We start from the raw sequence: 21,711 nt of genomic DNA on the forward strand, positions 1-21,711 counted from the left end.
GGGGGGAGCAATGGGACCCTGCAGTATCACAGGTCTTGGTTGAAGATTGCCCAAAGGTGCCAAAGGGAAGGGTCTTAGGACTGAGACTTCCTACGCCCAGGTGAAAAGTCACTGCATGTTTACTGGGTACAGCTGAGTCTGACCAGAGCCTCTCTAGCATAAGCACTGCCAGTTTCCAAGTCATTGAATGCCCCCTCTTATAGTACTCCTGGCTCTAACTCCTGCTTATACTTGCCTCCTTTCCCAGTCTATGGCATCAGTATTGTCTTTCCCAGGATTGACAGGAAGGTGTGCTGAACTCCACCACCTCAGTACCAGGTCCTTACATCAACAAAACCATCCCTGACAGACTATAACACAGTCCAATCAGAGCTGATTGCAGGAAATGCTGTCAGTCATGGGCAAGATAATGAGCAGAGCAGGTAACCAAAGGTGGTGCTCACAAGCAGTGCTGTGGGATGTGGGGTGTGGGATGTGGGATGTGGCTAGACTGAAGCAGATAGTGTCACCTTTCCCCTCAAAGCCATGCTAAGCACAGATGATTTTCTTTACAGAGATGATCAAATTTGCTATGCTATCTAAATGACAACATGAAAAGGTGACCTCATCAAGAGTGCAGGGGACATGCAAGCCCAGTCAGCACTAGCAGGACTGCTATGCGTAGGGTACTTCGCACACCTGTGGCCGGATTGTGAAACCTGCATGTGGGCAGCACAGAAATAAGCTCACAGGATAAGTTCCTGCAGCAAGCCCTCTCATGCATGTGGTATGGACCAGGATGGCTATGACAGTCCAAGACACCTTGAACCAATCCCTTGGGGCTCCCATTCACAGACAGGGATGAGCTGGGAAGAGAAATGTGGGTTGTACCTGGTCTAGAGGGAGTGAAAAGAGCCTCATCTTGAGAACTCATCACCTATCCCCCAAATCAAGGAGGGGTTGCAGGGCATGGCCAGCGCTGGACCCCAGAGGGTCTGTATCTCTATCTGGAGTTGCACTGTAGTCCCAATGTGTTCTCAAGAATCCCAACATGCCAGGTGTGGCTCAAGTCTTTAATCCCAGCACTGGAAGGCAGAGGCAGGCAGATCTCTGTGAGTTTAAGAACAGCCTGGTCTACATACTAGCCAGAGCTACATAGTGAGATCCTGAGAAAGAAAAGAGAAGAGAAGAGAGGAGAGGAGAAGAGAGAGAAGAGAGAAAAGGAGATAGAAAGAAAGAGAGAGAGAGAGAGAGAGAGAGAGAGAGAGAGAGAGAGAGCGGAGAGAGAGAGATGAAAGAAAGAAAGAAAGAATCCCAACAAGTAGAGGTTTCCCCATTCTAAAGTTCAGCATAACTCTACAAAATCTTCAACTTTGTGATAGATACACTTCTTGATTCTTGCAGAACATTTTAGGAATGAATGTGGCTAGGGTCCTGGGCTGTTTCCATTTTCAACACTCCTTAGCTAGTAGGTACTGTTCCATCTCCATTCCATGGAACCATCACCAGCCACCCTGGGGATTGTCACTGACCTCTCTCTGCACATGGATGCAGAAGGCCCCATCCTAGGATGGCCCAGGAAAGATGGTGACAGCCCAGCGAGAAGACCTGCCTCTGTTCATTACATGGATGCGTACCACTAATGTACATGTTTTAATGCCATTTCCTACCAGCTATCACATAAATGAAGTCAATTTCAACAAACATTGTTTCTTCAGATCTGCTGGGTTATAGTACATAACTTTTTGCATAGAAAATCACTCATAAAAGCTAAATGGTTTCAGGGATTACCAGAAATCAAGGTGGGGACAGCTAGAAGGAACAAAACAGGTAGCCCTGATCAGAGGACTTCACATCTAAGCAACTGCATAGAGAGCTCCAAATAGCATCTGCCATGTATCTGCTTGACACATGTCTTCAGAAAAGAGCCTTTCCTCTTACAAGTGAAATATAAATCTCCTCCAAGTCTGTAATGAAAACAAACTGACTTCAATCAGGTGTCATGACTTATGCTTCCTAATCTCAGCCTGCGGGACAGGGTAGCAGAGGCTCAGGGAATGACACATCACTATGACATGCAGGAAGCATCCCACGCTCCAGCCCACACCTCACATCCTTGTCTCAGCCCTCAGAATCCCTGAGCAGAAGTGGTTCACTGTTTCCTTAGCAACCCAAGGATTTAAGACTAAGGAAAGTACACAGCCAAAATCACTTGTTGGATTCTGAAAACACCTTCTGCTCGCCAACTGTGTCTGAAACCTCCAGCCCACAAGCTCTGGGAGCATTCCACTTCGTAATTTGCCATTGACTCTATGACATACATGCTCCCAGCATTGTTACCTAAAGGGTGACTCACTGGGCATGCACAGGTATTCTGGGACAGGGGTAGAGGATGGTTCCCAAGATCTGTGAGCCTCAGAATGTGCCCACAAAGCCTCAGCATTCACCAGGTTTGGATTAGAGCTGATAAAAGATTCTAAACAAAGCCAAAGACAGACATCACCATCCCTGTCTACTGCCATGAGTACTCTCCACAGGAATGGTGAGCAAGAAATGACTGATATTCTTGTGATTAAGATTAGTCCAGCCCTAGGGGAGGCAGCAGCTACTTGGGGGACATGTATCCACGTCAGGAGCCATTTGTGATTGTCCCAACAGAGGCAAATGCCACCTTATAGATGCAGGCCAGGAACTGTGATCAGTATCTTCCCATTCCCAGGACACCCCCACAGAGAATGACTCAGCCTGAGGTAGAGCAACACTGAGCAAAACCAACTTTTACGAACATGCCAGCGTCTGGCTCTATACATGGTGGCTCAGTGTTGGAAGCAGAGGATGATGAGAACTTAGAAAAAAAATTTATTTTTGGTCTTCTTTAGACAGAGTCTCCCTGTAGCTGCAGCTGGTCTGGAACTCGCTATGTAGACCAGGCTGGCCTTGAGCTCACAGAGATCTGCCTGCCTCTGCCTCTCAGTACTGGGATTAAAGGCGTGCACCACCACACTCAGCTTGTAGTGTAATTTTTTAAAATTACATGTAATTATGGGCTGGAGAGATGGCTCAGTGGTTAAGAGCACTGACTGATCTTGCAGAAGACCTGGGTTCAATTCCCAGCACCCACACGGCAGCTACAAACCGTCCTTAACTCCAGTTCCAGGGGAATCCGAAGCCATCTTCTGACCTCTGCAGCATTGCACAACACAGTGCACTCACATATATGCAGGCAATACACTCATACACATAAAATAAAAAGCTAGGATTAAAGGTGTGTGCCACCACGCCCGGCTTAATAAATAAAATATTTAAAAATTACATGTAATTAAAAATTTTTTCCAACTGGGCATGGTGGCACATGCCTTTAATCCCAGCACTCAGGAAGCAGAGGCAGGTGGATCTCTGTGAGTTCCAGGCCAGCCTACATAGCAAGTTCCAGGCCAGCTAAGGCTACAGGGAAACCTCATCTCAAAAGACCAAAAAAAAAAAATTATATATATATTACAAGGACCAAGACTGGAGAGATGGCTCAGTGGTAAAAATACCTGCTGTTCTAGGAAAAGGACCCCAGTTTGGTTCCCAGCATTCACGTGGCAGCTCATGACTAACTATAATTCCAGTTCCAGGGGATCTGACACCCTTTTCTGGCCTCCACAAGCACTACATTTACAGGATGCACTTACATACATGCAGGCAAACACTCATACACATAAAATAAAAATATATTGGCCGGGCGTGGTGGCGCACGCCTTTAAGCCGAGCACTTGGGAGGCAGAAGCAGGTGGATCTCTGTGAGTTCGAGGCCAGCCTGGTCTACATAGCAAGTTCCAGGTCAGCTGGGGCTACAGGAAGACCCTATCTCAAAAAGACATATATATATATATATATATATATATATAATTTGTGTGTGTGTGTGTGTGTGTGTGTGTGTGTGTGTGTCCTCTAAAAATTCATGTGGAGGTTAGAGGACATCTTTGTGGAGTCAGTTCCACCCTTATGTGGGTTCTAGAGATCAAACTCAGGTTGTTAGGCTTGTACAGCAAGAGCCTTTACCTACTGAGCCATCAGCCCTGAGAACTTGAATGAGCAACAGTGTGTCAAGGGTTTCCAGGACAGGGCTGTAAAGTATTGTTTGAATGATACAGAGTTTCCTTTTGGGAAGAAGGAAAACGTTCTGGAGAAGGATAGTAGAGATAGTTGAAAATATGCTTAAGACCAATGAGCTGCACAGTTTTTGGTTGATAAGGATAAAATTTAATCACATTTACTCCAATAAGAAAAGCAATATTGGGGCTGGAAAGACGGCTCAATGGTTAAGAGCACTTGCTGCTCTTATAGAGGATTCAGGTACAGTTCCAGCACCCACATGGTGGCTCACAACGGTCTATAACTGCAGTTCCAGGGAATCACACAACCTAATCTAGCCTTGGAAGGCACTGGGCATACACATGGTACCCATACATACATACAGGCAAAACACTCATAAAAAATAAATCTTTAAAAAAAGAAAAGTTATAGTGGTGATGGAGCTCTAGCTGACTACTAGCATAGGATGGACCCTCAGGGAAATTTTCCTGCCTCCTCCCCTCCAGCTCCCAAGATGTTCCAGATTCTCCTAAGGAGAAAAGTCCAAAGTCTTGGGGGCCCCACACACCCTGCTCAAGAACCCTTGAGGCAGAGAGAACAGATAGCACCCAAGAGTGGCACATAAGTACCCTTAGTATTCGCAGCATTTTTCAGGGTTCAAGACCCCACAATTTGTGCTTTATGTTCACTCTGTTCCCACCTGCTCAACTCAGGAAGAGCTGAGCATAAGTTATGATTACTACTCAACATCAAAACAGTGCTTAGTGTTCAGTAACCATGTATCCATTATCTGCTAGTCAGGGACATGGACACCCCAACTCTCATGCAGGCTGTGAAGCTTGGACTCCTGGAAACAAGAGGAGCGAGTTCCACACAGGAGTCCCTTGAACTGTGCTATGATGTCTGGTTATCAGGAAGAAACACCTTGCCTGTTAGTCTGAAATGCACTGCGGGAACTCACACTAGAGAACACTTTCCCTCACTTGTGAGGTTATTCTTCAGCTACAGCATCTCAGCTCAAGGCAGTGAAGAACTGAGGAACAAGTACTACAAGGACCAAACCAAAGTCTGAGGCAAGCAACAGACCTGACAGCCACTCTAGTGGCTGGCCAAGCGGCCCAGTCAATGTCAAAGGCGGTCTCATGCACAAGGAAAGGCAGCCAAGCCCCAACCCAACTTGGAACAGAAGAGATCCCCCCGATAGTCTCCCCACTGTTCTAGCTACAGACCCTGCAGTGGTGTCTTCTTGGCTTCAGAGGAGCACCACCCAGGTGACCTCAGCATGCTGGGACTGTACCGATGGGATGGACACACCAGGGCTCTATTAGGCCCCTAAGTCATCCTGGCCTTTAAGATATGAGGTCATATTCTCTGTAGTCATATCAATTTACCATGAAAAGGGTGACCATTAGTGTCAGCTCTAGTGACCACTAGTGGAAACGGGCCACTTCACCCACAGCCATGAGGCCAACAATACAATGCCCTGGGCTGGCTGCACCCAGCCTATCTCAAAGGCAGGCTTACTTGAGTCTTGGCTGCCGAACGGCCATCCTGATGTGGGCAAGAACGAGGGCACCGGGGAGCCAGCCCGGCTGTTCTCCTCCACCTGCTGCGTGATATGTCGGACAGTCTCTTTGTTTTTCCGATTCTTCCTCCTACCTGTGGGCTGCCAGCCATCCCCAGCACCCTGCTCTGAGAAAGAGCTCTGTATTGCACTGTCTTTGGAGGATGGAATCTCACTCCCTCCATAATGTGATGGCGAAATCTGTTCTTCCTTGATGCGTAGAGACCCATAACTCACATCTCCAGGCCACAGAGACTGTGAAGAAATATCATCAGGGCCATCAGCCTTGGGCTCCTGATCCTCCTTCCCATAGCTGCTCCCTCCTTCGTGACAGCTGGCGATAGCAGAGTCTCCTGAAGAATTGGCAGGACTTGTTCTCCGTGCCAACCATGGGGAGATGCTTCTTCCAGCCATCACAGCTGAGATCAGTGCCTCTGTGCTACTGCTGGCTGGGGTACCAATCTCAAACTCTGAGAGCTCATCTGACGCATCTGACTTGATGCTGATGTCCAGTGCGGCCTTGATGAAATCATGGCAGGCCTGCACGATGTCTGTCATCTGTAGGAAGCTGGCAGCTGACATAACCTCAATGACATTCCTGCTGGTAAGGGCCAGGTGGGCAGAGTACATGAAGTCGATGATAGCCTTGAAGCCCTGGGCTGTGACAATGTCCAAGTGGGTGACCGTGGCCTGGTCAGACGTCTTTTGCACCTGACAATAGAGGGTCTTGAAGTAGCGGCTGCTCCCAAGCAGGACGTTCTTGTGTGCCTTGAAGACCTTGCCCTCCACCACAACACACACGTCACACAGAACACCGTGCTGCCTCTGCTCATTGAGCTCACGAAGCAGGTGCCGGTAGTGGGACGTGATTTCCATATCTTCCTTTCGGTTGTTCATCTGAAAGTCTTGCTGCTGCCTCTTTTAGAGATTCTGTGGGGAGAAGATGGGAAGGGTTACCCACGCATGAAACACAGGTGCTGTGAAATCAGCCCACATGGATGACAACTGAGCACATGACAAAGACCAGTATCCACCTGGCACACAAGCTGCCAAGCTGGGACAGAGTAGACACAGTGGGACAGAGCACACATAAGTTCTAGGTCCTGTAGCACAGGTATGCTAAGGGAGCACTGGGCCATGACCCACTCAGACAGCAAACAACAGGCGGCATCAATTCTGTCCCTAGGCAAGATGTCTGAAGCACCGTTAGATTCATAATGGACTTGGGGTCTGGACAGAATCCTATATACAACAGTCAACACACACAGGCAAAATAAAACCACTCATCAGTAGACAAAATAATGTTTTCATCCAAACTGAAAAGCTAGATTAAATGACTTAGCCTGTGGCCTTTATCCCTCACACTTGAAAAAAAAATTTCCAAACCTCTGAATTTAAACCAATTTCAGAGGGTGGGGAAGTTCTGTTTTGGGTCACTCACTGCCCATCACCAGTACTCACAGGCCAGATTTTCAGGGGCTTCCAGCGTTCATAGAACATAGCAAAAGCAGCTAATTCTCCTAGTTAACCCCTCAGTAAAGACAGTACCACATTGAGAACCACAGAATAAATCCAGGAATGCTGGTACATGCCGGTAATCCCAGCACTCAGGAGGCATAGGCAGGTGGATCACCATGAGTTCAAGGCCAGCCTGGTCTACAAAGTGAATTCCAGGCCAGCCAGTGATACACAGTAAGACTCAAAGAGAGAGAGGAGAGAGAGAGAGAGCGCAAGGAAGAGGAAGAGAGGAAGAGAGGAAGAGGAGGAAGAGGAGGAAGGAGAGGAGGGAGAGGGAGGAGGAGGGAGAGGGAGGGGAAGGGAGGGGAGGGGAGAGAAGTGAAGGGAAGGAAAGAGGGAAGGGAAAGGGGAAGGGAAGGGAAGAGAGGGGAATCATAGAATACGTGGTGATTTTCCTGACTTGGTCACTCTGGTCCTCACACTGACTGTACCTTCATGCAGCTCCAGAGACTGAAGTCTGGGAACAAAACCAACAAGACCCTCGCTACCAGCCTTGGGTGTTGCCAAGGTGTTCTGTGGCTTGTGGCATATCATCCCATCTCTGCCTGTCTGTTGTCTGTGTCCAAATTTCTTCTTTTTGGAAAGACACCACTCCTAGTGGGACCCAGGGCCTCCCCCAATGATCTCATCTTCACTAATTGCATCTGCAACAACCATATTTCCAAACAAGGTCACATTCTGAGGTCCTGGGGGGACCAAGATTTTGACACTTGAATTCTTTGGGGACAGATCCAATCCCTAAGACTGTCTGAAAAGGGTACTTAACATTAAAGTACCATCTTTCCCCCTTAAACACTCCACACATACCCAGCTGATCAGTCAGTGGCTGTGCTCACAAAATGCACTTTGCAGAGGGGAGTTACACTAAATGTAATCCTTCCTCTGGTAGCTTCCTGTAGACTCATGCAGCCCCTCCACACAGGAAGGGGATTAGGATCACTTGGGGGTGTGTGTGGGGGGGGTTCTCCACACAGGAAGGGGATTTGGATCACTTTGGGGGGGATCTGACCCCAGGGCCCCATACATGCTAGGCAAGCATTTTTACTACTGAGCTATAACCTTAGCTCTTGCTGTTGTTTTTTAATTCTTTGTATCATGCTTGCACAGGGGCCATGCTGATCTCTCTACTGTTCGGATTTTACTATACCTGCTGTGAAAGCAAGCACTCTAGCCCTTGTTTTTTGACAGTGTTTCACTATGTAGTTCTAGATGGCCTCAAACTCTCAGTCCTCTGGTTTCTGCCTTCCCAGAGCTAAGATCCGGGTATGCACCACTAGGCCTAGCATCATTCTATTACTGACTTACTGAAATGCATGTCAATACTTGTACCCTCCTCTAGTCACCACCTGAAATGACCTGTCAAATGTCTTTGGGAGGAAGCAGTAACTGTCTCCCATTTCACAGGCTGGGGAAATAAAACAGGAAACAGTTCCTTCCCCTCCCTCGGAGTGCCAGAGTCCCCAGCTCCTGTCTCCTTCTCATAGTGGGGCTTCCTTCTTCTCAGCTGACCTGGTGCTATACAGACACTGCCTGACTCTTGCCTGTGTTCCTTGTGCTATGCACCGACAGATTCAAAACATGCCAGCCCAAGACCTTAGTGACACCACATTAGACTGTCTTCTCATCCTTTGTAGCAAGGCACTGGGTAGGTGCTGAGGCTGTGGCCCAGAACAAAGGCACCCACATTGGCCTGTCTCTAGACTTAAAGACTGGTGATGAGAGTGCTCCTAATGTGTGTCGGTCCCACCAAGGACACAGTGACCCATACTCAGGACAAGTCACAGGAAGTTCAGAGAGCCTGAGAGCAGGCATCACCCCAGGTGCTATCCCTCCAGGATCTGAGCTGGGGTGTGGTTTTATTCTTCACACAGGGTTCTGCCACCCCCAGACTAACTGATATTGAGGGAGACCAAAGCTCATTTTAAACCAGGGAAAACAGTTGTCTAAACTCATAGTATCAGCTAATGTCCACAGTCCACAGCAAAGGGGCGCTGGTGACATCCAAGGGACAAAGTGCATCAGAAACCTCAGGCATCCTGCATTCAAACCACAGTGTTCGTTTCATTATTTGATTTTTTTTCCTTTATTTTTTTTAATTAAAAAAAATAGCTGGTGTCACAGTGAGTACCTTTAATCCCACCACTCAGGATCTCATTATATAGACCAGGCTAGCCTCAAATTCACAGAGATCAGCCTGCCTCTGGCCTCCTTGAGTGCTGGAATTAAAGGTGTGTGCCACCATGCCCCAGCTCAGATTTTTTTTTTTAATGTGTGTAAATACAGAGTCTAGAAGAAGGCATCTGTTCCCTTGGAGCTGGAGTTAACAGGCAGTTTTAAGTCATGCAAAGTGGGTACTGGGAACCAAACTCTGGCGTTTTCTAAGAGTAGTATGCACTCTTAACTGCTGAGCCATCTCCTCAGTCCCTGTCAACAGATTTTTAGGGCTGGGGATAGGGCTTAGTGGTACAGTATTTCCTTAGCATGTGTGAGGCTAAGATGGGTTCACTGAGAGAGAGAGAGAGAGAGAGAGAGAGAGAGAGAGAGAGAGAGAGAGAGAGAGAACAAATGAATTTAGAAGAAACATTTACCCAGGGTTTATATTTCTCAAATATATTTCAATTATTCCAAGTTCTGAAATAATTATCCAGTCAGGGAAACTTAAAATCAGCAATGTATTCACAGGTTTTGTGGTAAGAAAAGCTGTGACTTCTTCATTCAGAAGAGTAAGATGTAACTCAAAGGGGGAAAAGTGATGTGGGGATACACAGGAAAGGCAGTTTCCCTAAACCTAGGAGGTCTGAAAGGAGTGATTTAGGTCTCAAATTTGATCATCTCTCAGTACTGAAAAGATATTTGTGGGTGTCAACCAGAAGTGTGTTGTACTGGGTATCTGGAAGTGGTATCATATAGTAGTCAGACAAGTAGGAAGCCAACTACAAGCTAAGCTCCCCACATCTCTGTGGGAAAGGAGGGCAGAGTACCTGCTCTAGGGAGAGTCCATTTGCTGGACACATGTACACACCCCCCTGTGAATGGACAACCTTTCCATCTAGAAGCACCTGAACTGCTATACAGGACCTCAGGGCAGCACCTTGCCATCACGAGGAACACAGATGCTAAAACAGTGTTTAAAATGTCTAATGGGAGGCCAGGCATGGTGGCACACACCTTTAATTCCAGCACTCAGGAGGCAGAGGCAGGCAGGTCTCTGTGAGTTCAAGGCCATCCTGGTCTACATAGCAGGCTTCAGGCCAGCTGAGGCTACAGGGAGACCCTGTCTCAAAAAGACCAAAAAAAAATAAAAATAAAAATGTCCAATGGGGCTAGAGAGATGACTTCCACACAAATACACACAATGTACACATAAATGAAAATGAAAGAATTTTTTTGTATTTTATTATTTTTATTTTATGTGTACAAGTGTACTGCCTGCATGTATGTGAGTGCACTTGTGTCATGCAATGCCATGGAGGTCAGAAGAGGGCTTCAGATTCCCCTGGAACTAGAGTTAAGGATGGTTGGTAGCCACCATGTGGGTGCTGGGAACCGAACCTGGGTCCTCTGCTAGAGCAGTCAGTGCTCTTAACCACTGAGCCATCTCTCCAGCCCCAAGAATAATTTTTTTTTTTTGGTCTTTTTGAGACAGGGTCTCCCTGTAGCCCCAGCTGTCCTGGAACTCACTATGTAGACCAGGCTGGCCTTGAACTCACAGAGATCTGCCTGTCTCTGCCTCCCGAGTGCTGGGATTAAAGGTGTGCACCACCACGCCCGGCTAGAATAAATATTTCTAAAAAGAAAACATCCGAGGCTGTCAGATCCCCTGGAACTGGAGTTATAGACAGTTGTTAGCCACTATATGGGCGCTGGGATTCAAACCCGGGTCTTCTGTAAGAACAGCCAGTGTTCTTAACCGCTGAGCCATCTCTCTAGCCCTGAGACCCTTTCTTAAAAAATGTAATTTATACCTTGTGTTTCTGTCGTATCCAAGCATGACACTTCTATACAGTCTCACACTCAGAGCTGATGACATAGAGATGAAGTACCGGTGGCCTGGAGTCGCCCCCTGCTGGCCAAGCTCCAAAAGCTCCACAAAAACCTTGGCTGCTGGGCACATTGATGAAAAGTCGTACTTGTTTAGAGTAACAGCTCAGGCATGACTGACTGTTCCTCTCAAACAACAAACTTTTGCCACATTCAAATTTCATCTCACTCTTTTTTTCTACCCCTGAATGAACTTATATCTCATATTAAACATTTTATTTGAAATTTTAAGGGCTAGAGATGTAGCTTGCTTAGCCAAGTCTTTGAGGCCTTGGGTTCAATCTTCAGCACCACATACACACACACACACACACACACACACACACACACACACACACACACAAAATGATAATGACAATAATAACACACACACACAACACACACACAAAATGATAATGACAATAATGATAAAAATTCACTTTAAAATATCAGTAGGGGCTGGCAGAATGCTTGCCTAGCAAGCACAAGGCCCTGGGTTCATTCCTCAGCTCTGAAAACGAAAACACACACACACACACACACACACACACACACACCCCAAATATGTCACTAAACAGGTGACTATAGCAAAGCCAAACTGTTCAGCTCCTGGTGCCAGTGGCCTACAGGCTCCACAGACTTGGAAGGAGTTAAGAGTGCAGACAACACTTCATGATCACTTTTATAAAGCTTTAAGGAACAGGGGGCTGGAGAGATGTCTCCACAGTTAAGTGCACTGGCTGCTCTTGCAGAAGGTCCAGGTTTGATTCCCAGCACCCACATGACAGCTAACAGCCATAACTCCAGTTCCAGGGGATCTGATACCCTCTTCTGTCCTCCATGGGGACTGCACGACATGGGTGTGCTTACATACATGGAAGCAATACAATAATATACAAATAAATAAAATATTTTTTAAAATCTTTAAGGAACAAACATTTTGAACAAATATGGCACAGAGAAGATACAGCAGAGGCTAAACTCAGAAAGGAGCTCACCTCCCCAAGTCATCGGCACGTCACAAATGTGAACTATGAGAGACCCTGCACACCCACTAGAATGGTCATGATCACAATGGACATAAAGCAACAGGAAGCTTTGTGTGCCACTGAGGGAAATGACCTTCACAACCACTATGAAAAGTGGTTTGGCAATATTTTGGAAAGTTGAGCCAGGTGACAGATGTCTACAATCTCAGCATGCAAGTGGTCAGGGCAGGAAGATCACAAGTTCAAGGTCAGTCTGAGCTACAGAGCAAGATCTTGTCTCAAAATGTCAAAACAGACAGACAACAAAAATTCCCACTGGTATATGAACATGATATATGATCAGGAGCCATGGAATCTGAAGACAATAAAAAAATATACATGAACGCCAGCTCCATTTAGTAGTCACATTTGAAAAGAGCCCCAGTGTGCATCAACAGGCAGACAGACAAACACAAGAGGACATCCATTAATAAATCTTCTCCACAACAGAAGGGACCCCTGAGACTCTAGCCCAGGGTCTATACTTCTGGATGACCTCCCTGCACAGCCTTCCCATTCCCACCACAAGAGAGAGTAGCCAAGATGGGTGTGCTGAGCTAAGGAAGATAGGCTGCAGGAGGGCAGCTCCCTCTACATGTAGAGCTTTAGGGAACCTATGGGGACTGAAGGCAGGTGGGCTGGTGCCCAGGGCTGAGATGAAATGAAGGTTGGATGATGAAGAACTCAGAGGAAATGTAATAGAGAATTCATCAAATTACACTTTACGAATGTGGTGTTTGCTGTGTGTGACATTTCAATACAGTTGATGAGTTTTGTTTTGTTTTTTGGCAGTACTGGGGATGGAACTCAGGGCCCCACATATGGTAAGTATCCACTGAAGTGCTATACTCCATCTATATTCATTTTGTTTTTATTCTGAGGTAGGATCTCACTAACTTGTTCATGCTAACCCGGAACTCCTTCTCCTCATATCTCAGTCTCTCAGGTGGCAGGATGATGGGTATACTCCACCATATCTGGCAGAAATTTAGTTTTGTAAAATTCTTGCCCTGCTGTAATTCTGTGCTTATCTATCCAAGGGACATGCTGTCATATTATGGGTTGAATTGTGCTCTCCAAAAAATCCTGTGTTTATTTCCTAGCACCAAGTTCCTCAGAAAAATGACCACATTTGAAAACAGGTTATCCAGATGTAATTAGGTAGGTAAGGCCATCAGTATGGGCCCCTAACCCCATACCAAAAAGTATTAACTGATATCACCATAGGACAATGAGATGGCCTCACCTGGATTTTCTCCAGGGAACAGGAACTGGCTCAGTGCTCACTGGAAAACTTTGTTGCCACCCTGCAACACAAACCTGTACCTGATGTCTACCCGCCCATCAACCCTCCTGTCTACCACCCCATGACACTGCCCCCCACCCCCAGTCCTCCCCTCTTCCTCTTGGTGCTGGCCTTTCTCGGTTCCCTCTCCTCCATGCAGAGATTCTCATGTCTGAGCTACCTTGCTGCCTCCTCCCAAGCTGCCAAATGTCACATCCTCTCTGTGGGGTATGTCCCACCCAGACCACACAGAGTACTTCCCTTTTTCTATCATCTTACGACAATACTGAGTTACTTTTTGAAGTATTTCTTTCTGATAAGGAGTTCATTTGACGTTCCTTCCTGCCCTGCCTTGGCCCCTAGGGCTCAGGTCTACAGAAAAATCTCCAGCTGAGAGATAGTCAAATTCCAGGGTCTCATCAGCACCCTCTAGTTCCAAATGGGTACCTATATCCCTAATGTAACACCTGAGCCTGTACCAGAGTTAGGTGGAGACAAAGAGCCAGCAAAGACTAGAGCTGGCCAAGTCGGGGTCCAGGTCACAGATAGGTGTGGAGGGCACAGACAAGATATGGACCAGCTTCCAAGCAGAGGGTGGCAGGTGGTCTCAGAAAAAGAAGCTCCCAAGGAGCTAGTACTTTGAGATTCATAACCTTGAATGGCTCTTCCAACAATGACCCTGGCCTGTGATTCCCACTAATGGAGCAAATGTGGGTGAAATGACTCCCTGACAGTCCTGGCCAAGCCCTTCCTGATCTGCATATGGACTGGGCCTCTACAGATGGAGAAAAACTAACCACCAAGCATCCTACTGTGGGCCAGACCACCAAGAGGCATGTCATGCCTGACCATCGTGGCCCAGTGCAGCAGCCTCTGCAAAACTCAGGCAAAACTACCTCATAGGTCTCAGGTGGGTGAATACATACAAACCCAAAAGGACTGTCCAGAGCCTGTGTCTCTGGATGAGCTGGAAGCACAGAAGTGGCAGAGAACTTGTTCTGTGCAGGAAAGTCTGGCAAAACAGAGAACAGGGAGAGACCTAGGCTGAAGACTCTGGTGACAGGGACATCCTAGAATGAGGAACCACAGGACAAGGAAGGAATGGGACCCTGTGGCCAGCATATGCTAGGAGGCATGAGTGTTACCAGGTATCAGACTGGTTAGGGCTCAAGCCCCAAGATGGGACACTCCAGGCTGCCACTTCAAGGAAGGCTCAGTCATGGGCAGCCACTGGCCAAAGCCATACACATTCCAACTGAGGCTCTGATTCATGGGAAAGTGGCCCCAGATACAGGGAAAGTGGCCCCCCAGATTCAGAATAGGACCAACCTAGGACAGGTCCCTGTAGCTGACATATCCACTAGGCCCACACACCAGGAACTCCCAGCTCTGTCCCTTTTCCTGAGGGGAAATTGGTCTGGGGGAATTTCTTTGTTTTGTGGGATAGGAAAGAAAGCGGAAGAAGTCCTTTCTGTGAGCCATAGGCTTCAAAGTGTTCCTTCTAGCCTGGAATCTGCCTTTTTTTAAAAAAATTTATTATTTTTATTTTATGTGTATGAGTGTATTTCCTGCATGTATGTGAGTGCACCTGTGTCACGCAATGCTGTAGAGGTCAGAAGAGGGCTTCGGATTCCTCTGGAACTGGAGTTAAGGATGGTTCGTAGCTGCCATGTGGGTGCTGAGAATCGAACCTGGGTCCTCTGCAAGAGCAGTCAGTGCTCTTAACCACTAAGTCATCTCTCCAGCCCCAGAATCTGCCTATATCTCCATCTTTAGACTACACCTGAGTTCAAAGGCCACTCAACTCTATCAGTTCAGGTCAATGCACAGGGGTACGGGTAGGACACACTTTCAGCTGCCAGACACTGCCTCCTGCTCCAGGAAGCCCTCTTACATGCCAGTCACTCTGTCCTTAAGCAGACAGTATAGCCAGTATACAGTGCCTATTGCCCACCCTGCCCTATCCTTCTACTGAAGCTAGGAACATCTCAGCCCAGGGACCACATCCTAACCTAACCACACAGGTTCATCCATATACTTGGGGTCAACAAAACCACAATGCCTTTTGTACATGAAACCTGCAATACTGAAATCTTCTTTTTCTTTCTCCCCTCCCTCCCCCCCTCCCTCCCTTCCTTTTCTTTCTTTCTGAGCTAAGGATAAAACCCAGGGCCTTGTACTTGCTAGGCAAGTGTTCTACCACTGAGCTAAATCCCCAATTCCTAAAATCTTCCATTTCTAACACAAGAATATTTCAAAACATTCCATTTTAGGTGCTGATAGAAGCAAGATGGCAAGTCCCTGATCTTAGGAAAAGAAGACGAAAAGTATACAACCAGCAGGTGGTCACTGGGGCCGAGAGAAGTAACAGAATAAGTGCCCTGGTCCCACACAAGGTAGAGCCAAGGTTCTGTTGGTCCCTGCTGCATGAGGTACAGACCTCTCAGAAGCAGGTACTCATCAGACCACAGAAAGACACCAAATGGATAAACAGTAAGCAAAGCACGCAGTACATGCAAGGTCCTCATACAGACTGATCCTTCTTCATCCCTGACTTCCTATTATTAATGAGCCCTCCATTTCCACAATCCATGTAGGCATCCTCAATACAGGTGAGTGCGGAATACCCAGGCCTCAGTGTGACTCTTGTTCTTCCAAAATAGCAAGCCCAAACATTCTTCCTTGGCTCTGACCAATGGGAGCTAAAATTAGCACAGTAGGGGCAGTACACAGGCAGGGGTAGGATGGAGCCCTAGTATTTGGGGTAAGGCAGGACAGACCTGGCAGGAAACACATGCCAGTGCAGGGGTCTCAGACATGGTTGCCTAGAGACACAGGAATGTATAAGGGCAGCTCAGGAGGCCAGGATACAGGAAGAAGGGGTCAAACTTTCTTCTTGGTCACCTTGTGCCACTACCCCTGCAGCAGAAATTACAGAAAGCACTGGAATCCCTTCTCCCAGTCATGACCCTCTCCTACCAAGCACTGATCAGACAGGCTCCATGGCCATTTTAAGAAATAAAACTCAGGGCTGAAGAGACGGCTCAGTGGTTAAGAGCACTGACTGCTCTTGCAGAGAACCCAGGTTCCATCCCCAACACCCACGTGGCAGCTATGAACTGTCCTTAACTCCAGTTCCAAGGGAACCTAAAGACCTCTTCTGACCTCTGAGGCATTGCATGACACGGGTGCACTCACATACATGCAGGCAATACAGATACCCATAAAATAAAAATAATAAAATATTTTTTAAAATAATAAATATTTTTTTAAAAAAGAAATAAAACTCACCAGCACTCAGGAGGCTGAGGCGGGAGAGCCAAGAGTTTGATGCCAGCCTTGGCTGCACAGCAAGTTTAAATATGAAGAAAGGGTGGGAGGGAAGGAAGGAAAGAGGGGGGAGAAAATGACAGAGAGTAGGACCAGTCTCTTTGGGGGACAAGTATCAAAAGTTCTCGGGTAGTAGTTTGCTGTCCGTGCTTCAGGCACTGGCTTTGTGTGTACATATTTCAGTAGGGTGGGCCCCAAGCACCAACTCTTTTTTTATTTTTTATTTTTATTTTTTGGTCTTTTTGAGACAGGGTCTCCCTGTAGCCCCAGCTGTCCTGGAACTCACTATGTAGACTAGGCTGGCCTTGAACTCACAGAGATCTGCCTGCCTCCACCTCCCAGTGCTGGGATTAAAGGTATGCGCCACCACGCCCGGCTTATTTTTTAAAATTTTACATGTAAAAGTGTTTGCCTGCATGTATGTATGTGTATCACATGTGTGCAGTTCTCTCAGAGGCCAAAAGATGGCATCAGGTCCCCTAGAACTGGAGTTACAGATGACTGTGAGTCACCATATGGGTGCTGGAAACCAAACCCTTTGCAAGAGCAGCAAGAGCTTTTGACTGCTGAGCCATCTCTCCAGCCTGTTTTTTGTCTGTTTTGAGTTAAGGCCTTACTGTGAGGCTTCAGGAGGCCTGGTACTCATCATGTAGTCAAGGCTGGTCTAAACTCATGGCAATCCTGCCTCAGTCTTTTGAGCACTGGGATACAGGTGTACACCACATACTCAGTTTATTCATTTTTTTGTTTGTTTGCTTGCTTGTTTGTTTGAGACAAGATCCTATGAAGCCCATGCTGGCTACTTCCACCTCCCAAGTGCTGGTATTAAAGGTATGTGCCACCATGTCCAGCTTAATGTCAAAACTTTAAAGAAACAAACATTTAAAGAAATCAGGCCAGGGGCTAGAGAGATGGCTCAGCAGCTAAGAGCCTTGACTGCTCTTGCAGAGGACCCAGGTTTGAGTCCCAACACCCACATGGTGGTTAACAACCATCTGTAGCTCCAGTTCCAGGGGATCTGATGCCTTCTTCTGACCTCCATGGGCATTGTATGACACAGGTGCACTTACACACAGGCAGGCGATACACTCATACACATAAAATAAAAACAATAAAAAAAGTATTTAAAAAAAAAAAAGAGCACTGGGTACTCTTGCAGAGGTCTGGGATTCAACTCCCAGCACCCACATGGTGGTGAACAACCATCATAACTTCAGTTTCAAGAGTTCTAACACCCTCTTCTGAGCCGGGTATGGTTGCACACACCTTTAATCCCAGCACTTGGAAAGCAGAGGCAGGTGGATCTCTGTGTGTTCAAGATATGCCTGGTCTACATAGTAAGTTCCAGGCCAGGTGAGACTACCGGGAGACCCTATCTTTAAAAAAAAAAAAAAAAACAACACCCTCTTCTGACCTCCTTGGGCATTGCATGACACGGGTGTACTTACATAGGCAATACACTCATATACAAAAAATAAAAACAATACAGGCTGGAGAGATGGCTCAGCAGTTAAGAGCACTGCCTGCTCTTGCAGAGGAACCAGGCTCGATTCCCAGCACCCACATAGCGGCTATGAACCATCCTTAATTCCAGTTTCCGTGGAATCTGACGCCCTCTTCTGACCCCCGCGGTATTGCACGACACGGGTGCACTCACATACATGCAGGCAATACACTCATACACATAAAATAAAAATAATAAATAAATTTAAAAATTAAATAAAAATAAAAACAATAAATAGCTGCCTGGGTTTGGTTTCCACTCAGCTTCCTGGAGGCGAGTTGCAACCCAGGCAGTACCAAGCCTCCCTGCTCCTCAAATGACAGTTTACAAAATTATTTTCTGCAAAAAATAAAAAGTAGGGCTGGAGAGATGGCTCAGCGGTTAAGAACACTGGTTGTTCTTGCAGAAGACCCAGGTTCGAATCCCAGCACCCACATGGCAGCTGACAACTGTCTGTAACTCCAGTCTCAGGGGATCCAACAGACTCTTCTGTGCTCCACGGGCATTGCACAACACAGGTGCACTTACCTACATGCAGGCAATACACACAAGCAAAATAAAAATAAGTAAATAATACACACACACACACACACACATACACTTACATGAAATCAGGCCAAGTGTGGTGGCACATGCCTTTAATCCCTGGTCTACATAGTGAGTTCCAGGTCAGTCAGCTGGGACTACAGAGAGAGAGATCAGAAGCAACAAACTAGACTCTAAAAGATTCCCAAGAAGTCTAGCTACATGAAGTCCTAAAGATGGTGGCACACACAGGCCAACCAGTGCAAGGAAAGGTATCCCCTTCTCTGGCTATGGACTCTACTTTCAGTACTCTACCCCAAGAAAACAACCCCAAAAGTTCATTTGCTCCGCTTACTACTGTGTGTTAGTAAAAAGCAAGAAACCTCCACATCTTCAGAAAACAGCTGAGAAATCCAACCGGAAGAACACTGAAACAGCTGTCTATATCAATGCTCAGCAGTTTATAAGGAGTTACTTGTAAAGAAACCAGAAAAGAAAGAGTGGCATGTATATGTCCCCTGGATGGGACAGGCCTGCTGGTCAGGCACAGACACTTGATTCAACCCCTTTCACAGGAAAAGCAAATTCTTTATGATGAAAACCAAAGATGCAGCCACTCAGTAAGATGTTACTGCCCAGGAAGTTAAACCCAGCACCAATAAGAGAAAGCGCCTCCTTTCTCACTCCTGTGAGGGCTGGGGCTGGGAAGGTCTGACAGCCTGTACCTGTGACTTCCCACAAACTTCTCTGGCATGAAGGCCACAGGTCTGGTGAGACCTGCAGTCTTCATGCCACCTAGAACCTGCTGTCATGGGGTGGCATCTTCTCTGAGAAGACAGAGACCAGCTTCTCTACCTGCCCTTTACAGAGAAGCTGCCAAGACCAAGGCCCTGACTTCCCAGAACAGAAGGAAATTCCCCTTGCAGACCTGTGGGCAGCTCTGGCAGGATGTACCCTAACCACATGTCTGGTGCAGGGTTTCTGGGAACCCTGTGCCCAAGGCCACAGGCAAACGTGAGCACCAGGGTACCTTGGCTCATACCAAACTTAGGCCTATTGCAGGCCTGAGTGTTCAGTGTCTGCTGACCCAAACTTGCCTGGATTGGCAGGGAATAACACCAGCTGCCTGCCAGTCACTTCTTTAACTCAGTTTCACTGTGCTCAGAAGACAGCTCCCCTTCCAGCCATACTATGAGCAAGTCAATGCTCCTCCAGTCTACTAGAATTCAGTGCTCTCTGCATACAGTGAACATTCTAGAACCATACCCCACACCCCAAGTGGCATGTCCATTTATCAACTTCCACTTTTGTGGAGGGACTGATACACGTTTTTCAGACCCAGGACTTACTATGGATTAAAAACCATTTATCTGGGGGAAAAATACAGCAAAATAACTCAAACTCCAAATCAAGAATCATGCATTAAACTATTCAAAAGATATAATCCAGGGGTGGAGAGATGGCTCAGTGGTTAAGAGCACTGGCTGCTCTTACAAAGGAGCCGGGTGGCGTGCGTGCCTTTAATTCTTGTACTCGGGAGGCAGAGGCAGGCAGATCTATGTGAGTTTGAGCCAGCCTGGTCTACATAGTGAGGCTGGGGCTACGGGGAGACTCTGTCTCAAAAAGACAAAAACAAAAAACAGAAACAAACAAAAAGATTAAAAAAAAAAAAAAAGCTGGGCGTGGCGTGGGTGACACATGCCTTTAATCCCAGCACTGGGAACCAGCGCTCAGGAGGCAGAGGCAGGCAGATCTCTGTGAGTTCGAGGCCAGCCTGGTCTACATAATGAGTTCCAGGACAGCTGGAGCTACAGGAAGATCCTGTCCCCCCAAAAAAGAGACCAAAAAAAAAAAAAAAGAAAGAAAGAAAAAACAGAAAAGAAAAAGAATCCTGTACATCTCAGAGTTTGGGTTTTTTTTTTTTTTTTGGTCTTTTTGAGATCCCCCTGCCTCTGCCTCCCGAGTGCTGGGACTACAGGCGTGTGCCACCAGGCCTGGCTACATCTCAGAGTTTTTAGAGCTAACCACCACAGTGGGGATCTTTTCATGGCCAAACTCTCACTAATAGGAAAACTCCACATTTAAGCAAAATTACACATCCATATCTCCAACGAGACAGAGAGCGAGACAGACACAGACAGACAGACCAGGTTCAGTGACTCATGCCTGTAATCTCAACACTTGAGAGGTGAAGGAACAAGAATCAGAAGTTCAAAGTCATCCTGAACTACACAGCAAACTAGAGGCTAGTCCGGACCAGGGGAGAGAGGGAAGAAGTAAATTTGATTTGTGTTTTTACCAAAATTAAATAGAAATCAACTTAAAATAAAAAATTGAGACATTTCTGAAGTTAAAAAAAACTTTAGGCCAGGCGTGGTGGCGCACGCCTGTAGTCCCAGCACTCGGGAGGCAGAGGCAGGCGGATCTCTGTGAGTTCAAGGCCAGCCTGGTCTGCATAGTGAGTTTCAGGCCAGCTGGGGCTACAGGGAGACCCTGTCTCAAAACAAAAACAACTTCATAAGACATTTCTATACTTTATTAATGAATTACAAATTCAGAATTTTGAAAGAAAATAGGTTTTAAGCCTATTTTAAAATTTAGATTTTTTTTTTTGGTCTTTTTGAGACAGGGTCTTCCTGTAGGCCCAGCTGTCCTGGAACTCACTATGTAGATCAGGCTGGCCTTGAACTCACAGAGATCCACCTGCCTCTACCTTGTGAGTGCTGGGACTACAGGCATGCGCCACCACGCCCAGCAAAATTTAGATTTTTTTATCACATAGGTGAATATTAGTCTGAAAACTCTATGTGAGGCTCCTCAACAAAAGGCACACATGTATTGCTTCTTGGTAGTTTGGCTAAGTAAAAGATATACATAT

At 46.7% G+C, this 21,711-nt stretch overlaps 1 protein-coding gene and 1 pseudogene across 2 annotated transcripts in view; both read right to left on the minus strand.

Annotated features, from left to right (window-relative positions):
• Zbtb46 (zinc finger and BTB domain containing 46) overlaps positions 1–21,711 on the minus strand; it is a 70,511-nt gene that overhangs the window by 34,790 nt on the left and 14,010 nt on the right. For both annotated transcript variants that reach the window (XM_008843296.3, XM_029568434.1), the window contains exon 2: positions 5,584–6,553. In XM_008843296.3, coding sequence (XP_008841518.1) covers positions 5,584–6,520 — 937 coding nt within the window. In that variant the 5' untranslated portion in view covers positions 6,521–6,553. The remainder of the gene's footprint in view (positions 1–5,583; positions 6,554–21,711) is intronic.
• Positions 8,204–8,303, minus strand: LOC115072075 (annotated as a pseudogene).

This window comes from Nannospalax galili, unplaced genomic scaffold, assembly GCF_000622305.1.
Source record: "Nannospalax galili isolate Female #2095 unplaced genomic scaffold, S.galili_v1.0 scaffold160, whole genome shotgun sequence".
Lineage (NCBI taxonomy): Eukaryota > Metazoa > Chordata > Mammalia > Rodentia > Spalacidae > Nannospalax > Nannospalax galili.